We start from the raw sequence: 7,189 nt of genomic DNA, 5'->3' as shown, positions 1-7,189 counted from the left end.
GTTTGTGGTGGGTTACAATTTATTAATAAATTCTATTCTCAATATTAATATTATAAATATATTAAAAAAAAGAATGCATTTATGTTACCTGTAAAAACAGGTATATATTAAAGTTTTAATTTAAAATTTTAAAGTCAAAACTAAAATATTTTTACAAATATTTTTTTCCTAATAAAAACAAATTCATAAATTTAAATCCAATTTTTTTTTGAGATATTAAAATATAGGTACAAAATTTATTTTTTAATTATTTATTTTCCCTATTAAAGTATAAATTTATTATAACTATTTTATTGTATATTAAAAACAAAATTTTGATGGTTAATTCAACCAACTACATCTCTATCTAAATTTATATTCCAGTTTATAACAAATGCAGGTTAATATTTTGATGGTAATTCAAATTTATATTTTTGATGGAGGAGAAGATGAGGGCAACTTGAGAGGTTCTAAGGAAGTACGAGAACATGTCGAGTGCGCCTTTTGTTTATAATAGATCAATGACGAGACAACGGCTCGAATGGAAAGTTTTGTTCGGGTTTGGCCTAGGGCTGACGATGGAGATAGTAGTGCTACATAGCGTTGAAGAATGAGATTTAATGATTGGAGAAGGACTCGAATAGGAAGTTCTGTTCGAGTTTGGCCCGAGATGACGATGGTATTATACAGCCTTGAATTAAAGATATCGCTTTAATTTTCGCTTATAATTTATATTTAATAAAAAGTACTAATTGTGTTAATTACAATTTATTAATGACCCGGAAACTTATTTTCAATTTTATATTTATTTTTTATGTTAATTTTATTTAAGTCATTATTATATTAATTTCAATGAATTTCAATGCTATTTTAATCTATAAATACTAATATTAAAATTTTATTTTTTTAGTTTTTTTTTTAAAAGTATATAAATATGTTAATGAAAAAGACATTCATTGTGTTATATTTTTTTTTTCTAATAAAAATAAATTCATAAATTTAAATTTGAAATTTATATGAAAATTATTAAAATTCCAACAAAAATCATATTCAAACCTTATATTAAATTTATTTAAGTAATATTATAGAAAACATTGTAATTTATTTTTAAAATATTTTCTCCCTTTCCAAAGTCTTAATAGTGTTAATGATGCTATAAATTTTATAGAAAAAAAAATTAATTTTGCATTAATTATAAGATTTTTTTTTTTTTTTTCTGATTTGCGTTCGAAGAGTCCGATCTAGTAATCGCATAATAACGACATCAATTAGTTCTATTGAACTCATAGTTAAAGAGTGAGTGTCGTTGGTAAATAGTAAATAATAATTTAGTAAAAAAAAAAAATAGAGCAAGAAGGATTCTGAAAGTGTTAATATCATACATGCGGTGAGACAATTTGGATCTTAGGTAGTTAACTATATATTGATTATGAATCTATATTCATAATCTTATTTAAGTATGTTCGATCCTCTCTCTTTGTTTTAATTCGTAATTAAAACAAAATATGGTTAAATATATCGTATATATTTATGACATATTTCCTAATTCGAATTCCAACACTTCGAACTCTTTCTTCACAGTGTCCTAATGTTTAGTCTGATATGAACTAGCAAGGGGACCTAATGGACCGAACTAGCAAGGGGACCTAATGGACCGAACTAGCAAGGGGACCTAATTGACCTACAGATCATGGGCTCTAATTAAGATTAACTAGCTAAACTCATTAACTTAGTTAACCAACATTTGTTAACTACTAGGACACTCTACTATAGCCTAGTAGTTACACTCCCCGATCCTTTACACGTTGTTCGTAACTAGAGTTTGGTCAATTTACTGTTTTACCCCTAAAGTTATTTCTTGTTTCTTAAGCCCCACTGATTCTCTAATGAACAATTGGTTTGTGGTTCAACTAGTAAACCGAATCCCTCGGGCCAATGAGAGGGTGGGGCTCCTTGTTCAAGACTTGGAGTCCGTACTTAAGGGAACAACCTCTCTACTACCCCTAAGAGCGGGTAGGAGAGAATTTCATCTTGCACCCCATGTCTCCAGCTATTCACACAGTCTTATCCCTGAATTGGAGGCTTATTGAGTCGGCGAATTCAGGCTACTCTCACTCATGCAAATCTAAGGATAATTCTGAATAAACAGGAGTTCATAGTTTGACTCCCATAGGTCCATCCATCCTAGTATTATGTGGCACCTCAACCATCTATTTCTCCCACCTACCCTCCCTCCTTTAAATATTACTCCATTTCTCCACTTCATACACAAATTCACACCTTCTCTTCCATTTGATTCTTGCTTCTTCATCCACTCCTCTCACCTTCAATGGCCTCCGTCACCGACATCCGCAAGGCTCAACGAGCCAATGGCCCCCCTATCATTCTCGCCATCGACACCGCTGCACCCCAACATCATTCTCTAGTCTGGCTATCTCAACTTCTACTTTCGCATAACTAATTCCAAGCATATGACTATCCTCAAGGACAAATTTGTTCGAATGCATATGTAAACAACGGTTTACTGATATTTATTTATTTAATCCACAGTTAACAGAGATATACTGATGTTCATGAATTACATTATTGAATTTATTAGAATAATTCCGCTAAATTTTGAGAAATGTTATTATGACATTGACATGCAAGTGAGAAGTCTATGATCAGGAAGCGTCACATGTACCTAACGGAGGAAATTCTTAAAGAGAATCAAATATGTGCGAGCACTTGGCACCTTCTCTAGACGCGCGTCAGGATATGGTAGTTGTGAAAGTGCCAAAGCTCGGCAAATACGAGAGATTTTAAGGGATACGGTAGTCGTTAAGATATGGTAGTTATCATTAAAACCAACCTAAATTATTTTTTAAAATATATGTATAAATTTTATTTTATTTTTATGAAAATTATAAAATTTATTATTACTATCTAATCGTATATTAAAAACAAAATTGAATAAATGACTCGTTCGATTCGAATCGACTTCAACATCTCTATAACAAATGCATGTTAATATGCTTTCGATAGTTATCATCAAGTAATATTTCATTAAAAAATTTAAAATGTATATATAAATATATTTTTAATATATATATATATATATTCGTTAATAAAGAAATTTAAAAATTTTAAAATTCAATGATATTTTAAACAATATTTTTTTCCTAATAAAATTAAATTAAAATTTGATAAAAAAAAAAACACTAAAAAAACTATTTCCCTTTCCTATTACTTATTTTCATTTTTATATTTATTTTTTTATGTTAATTTTATTTAAGTAATTACGTATTTTAATTTATAAATATTGACATTAAATTTTTTAAAAATATATATGTATATAAATATATATAAATATATTAACAAAGAAAGACATATTAATAAACAAGTGTAAATCATTGAAGTTTTAATTAAAAATTTAAGATTTAAAAATCAAAATATTTTGACAAATATTTATTTCCTAATAAAAACAAATTCATAAATTTAAATCCAAATTTATATTTGACAACGCTAAAATCAAATTTATATGGAAATTATTTATGTCTCAATAAAAGTAATTTTCAAATTTTATATTAAATTTATTTAAATTAAATTATAGAAAATATTAAAAAAATTGTAATTTATTTTTAAAATTGCTTATAGCTCTCAAAAGGTGTGATGCTATAAATTTTATAGAAAAAAAATTAATTTTACATTAATTTTGAGAAATTATTGATTTTTTTTTTTCTCGTTTAATATGTAACCATCTCTATCGAGCTCATTCGAAGAGTCAAACCTAGTCTTTAAGAGTCGCATCATGACGACATCAATTAGTTTTATTGGACTCATACTCGAATAGTTACTGTAATCACGTAAGAATTTACTAAAAAATAATACCAAAAGGGATTGCACATGACCTCCGATAAATACGAGAAAGTGAAAGATACTAAATTATGCTCAAATTTATACCTATGAGTCAAACTTCGACAAACTAAAGTTGTTAGTGATCGAGTAGTCTAAAATCCCGTCTACGGAACCCTAATAAATTCTGCTCTCGTGCAAATTCACTTTTTTCGTCTTTAGCTGCATGGGTAGGAGGGAGACTTATGGGTTTGCATTCAAACAAGGTTCTTCTCCTATTCTCGTTCTCAGCCATATAAAGTCGCATTGTTGATGTGCATAACAGACATATGTAAATCTACCTAACTTACGTGATTTGAACGAACCATGCAAAATAACAACTAGATAGTGATACAATGCTCACCAAATACTTTTGGATACTTGAGTTAAACCAGAGTTTTTGTGTTGGGCACGAGGTTCAAACAGACCAATCTAGATCTCGGTTTTTGCTCGGGTTTGACTTTTATATGTCGATTTTTTGATAATATTTTGATGGGACGAGTATAAATACGGTTGATTATTCTCGAGTAATATTATTAAAAATTAAGCTTATAAAGAAAGTAATAGCTATTTAGAGAAACTAATTTAAAATATAATTTAATGATGTGAGTAAAAACAAACGAATGAAGAGAGGAAAACGTGGGAGGACATGATAGGCCGGCAAGGGAGAAGAAAATCATAGTCTGACGTGGCACCTCAACTATCTGTTTCTCCAACCTACCCTCCCTCCTTTAAATATTACTCCATTTTTCCACTTCATTCACCAATTCCCACCTTTTCTTCCATTTCATTCTTGCTTCTTCATCCACTCCTCTCTTCTTCAATGGCCTCGGTCGCCGACATCCGTAATGCTCAACGAGCCAACGGCCCTGCTACCATTCTCGCCATCGGCACAGCCGTACCCCCCAACATCATTCTTCAGTCTGACTATCCCGATTACTACTTTCGCATCACCAATTCCGAGCATATGACTGTTCTGAAGGAAAAATTTATTCGAATATGTATGTAAACTTATATTTATTTAAGAAATTCTATATGTTATTGAATTTATTATAATAATTATGGTAAATTTTGAGAAATAAGAAATGTTATTATGACATTGACATGCAGGTGAGAAGTCTATGATCACCAAGCGTCACATGTATTTGACGGAGGAAATTCTTAGAGAGAATCCAAATATGTGCGAGTACTTGGCACCTTCTCTAGACACGCGTCAAGATATGGTAGTCGTGGAAGTGCCGAAGCTCGGCAAAGACGCAGCTGTGAAGGCCATCAAAGAATGGGGACAACCTAAATCCAAGATCACGCATCTCGTCTTCTGCACCACCTCCGGCATCGAAATGCCTGGCGCTGACTACCGACTTATGAAGCTCCTCGACCTACACCCGTCGATGAAGCGCTACATGATGTACCAACAAGGCTGCTATGGTGGCGGCGCGGTGCTTCGGCTAGCCAAGGACTTAGCCGAGAACAACAAAGGGGCTAGGGTGTTGGTTGTGTGCTCGGAGATCACTGCCATCACGTTCCGTGGGCCGTCGGAGACTCACATGGACTCGATGGTGGGGCAGGCGTTGTTTGGGGATGGTGCATCGGCGATGATCATTGGGTCGGACCCGGATGTTGCGGTGGAGAAGCCGTTGTACGAGCTGGTATGGACTGGAGCCACGGTGTTGCCGGACTCGGAGGGGGCGATCGACGGGCACTTGAGGGAAGTTGGGCTCATATTCCATTTGCTTAAAGACGTGCCTAGCCTTATCTCTACCAACATCGAGACCAGCCTCAAAGAGGCCTTCACGCCACTGGGAATCTCCGACTGGAACTCCATTTTCTGGATCACCCATCCCGGTGGCCCAGCCATTCTCGATCTGGTAATCGATCTCGTAAAGCATCTTCAATCATGACTTAATTTTTTCGGTTAAGTTAGGCCCCAAAATTTTCTGTCTCAAACAGAACAAATCAAAGTAACCCAAACGTCAGGGATGAATTGATTCATATGGGTTTGATCGGTTAACTCCGTCCCATTTAAAACAAAATTTTGAATAAATGATTGATCTAATTCAAACCAATCTTAGACCATTCAATAGTTATTATTAAGTGATTTGAATTTATATTTTTGAATAAGGTGGAAGCGAAACTAGGTTTGAAGAAGGAGAAGATGAAGGCAAGTCGGGAGATTCTAAGGGAGTACGGGAACATGTCGAGCTCGTGCGTGGGTTTTATAATGGATCAAATGAGGAAGAACTCTATGGAAGGTGGAGCTCCAACGACTGGAGAAGGGCTCGAATGGGGAGTTTTGTTTGGGTTTGGCCCGGGACTGACAGTAGAGACAGTCGTGCTACATAGCATTGCGCATTAAAGTAAACCACTTATACCACAGATGAAGAAAGTTATTAGCTTTATTTTTATATTTATTTCCTTTATTTAATTTTATTTAAACAATTACCAAGTTATTTTTAATTTTATTTTAAGTCATAAATATTCATATTTAATTATAAATGTACTTCCCTTTCCTATTATATATTTTTATTTTTATATTTATTTCCTTTTGTTAATTTTATTTAAATAATTACCAAGTGAATTTTAATTCTATTTTAAGCCATAAATATTCATATTTAATTATAAATGTATATAAATTTCTTAGAGAAGAAACACGTGCATTAATGAACACGTGTAAAGCCGTACAATATTAAAGTTTTAATTTAAATTTTAAAATTTAAATGTCAAAATTACATATTTTTAGAAATATATTTTTTTTTCTAATAAATTAAATTCATAAATTTAAATACTAATTTTTTTTTTAAAAGTATAGGTACAAATTTTATTTTTTAATTATTTATTTTTCTATAAAAAGATTTATTATTACTATCTCATTGTATATTAAAAAAAATTGAATAAATGACTCGGTGAATTCGAACCTCAACATTTATACATAAATTTTATATTTTTTTGGATTATAATAAGTTCATGTTAATATATATTTGATGGTTATCTTTAATTCGAATTTATATTTTTGAATTAAGTGGAAATAAAAATAGGTTGAAGTAGGAGAAGACGAGGATAATTTGAGATGTTCTAAGGGAGTACGGGAACATGACGAGCGCGTAACGATTTGTTTATAATGGATCAAATGAGGAAGAACTCAGTGGAGGACTCGAATGGTGTGTTTTATTTGGGTAATTTTAATTTAATGTTTAAAATTTAAAAGTCAAAACTATATGAAAATATATTTTGACCCATATTTTTTCTAATAAAAACAAATTCATAAATTTAAATTTGATAAAACAACGCTGAACTATTTCCCTTTTCTATCGCTTATTTTCACTTTTTATATTATTTT

At 31.5% G+C, this 7,189-nt stretch overlaps 1 protein-coding gene across 1 annotated transcript; it reads left to right on the top strand.

Annotated features, from left to right (window-relative positions):
- The first annotated feature begins 4,646 nt into the window (after positions 1–4,646).
- Positions 4,647–6,219, top strand: LOC111481907 (chalcone synthase 2-like). Its single transcript, XM_023127514.1, has 3 exons — positions 4,647–4,853; positions 4,963–5,720; positions 5,975–6,219. The coding sequence occupies exons 1-3, from the start codon at positions 4,676–4,678 to the stop codon at positions 6,206–6,208; spliced, it is 1,170 nt and encodes a 389-aa protein (XP_022983282.1). The 5' UTR covers positions 4,647–4,675; the 3' UTR covers positions 6,209–6,219.
- Positions 6,220–7,189: the final 970 nt, after the last annotated feature.

Source organism: Cucurbita maxima, unplaced genomic scaffold (assembly GCF_002738345.1).
Source record: "Cucurbita maxima cultivar Rimu unplaced genomic scaffold, Cmax_1.0 Cma_Scf00007, whole genome shotgun sequence".
NCBI classification, from domain to species: domain Eukaryota; kingdom Viridiplantae; phylum Streptophyta; class Magnoliopsida; order Cucurbitales; family Cucurbitaceae; genus Cucurbita; species Cucurbita maxima.
The sequence above is the reverse complement of the archived record's forward strand: the minus strand, read 5'-3'. Positions and strand labels throughout refer to the sequence as shown.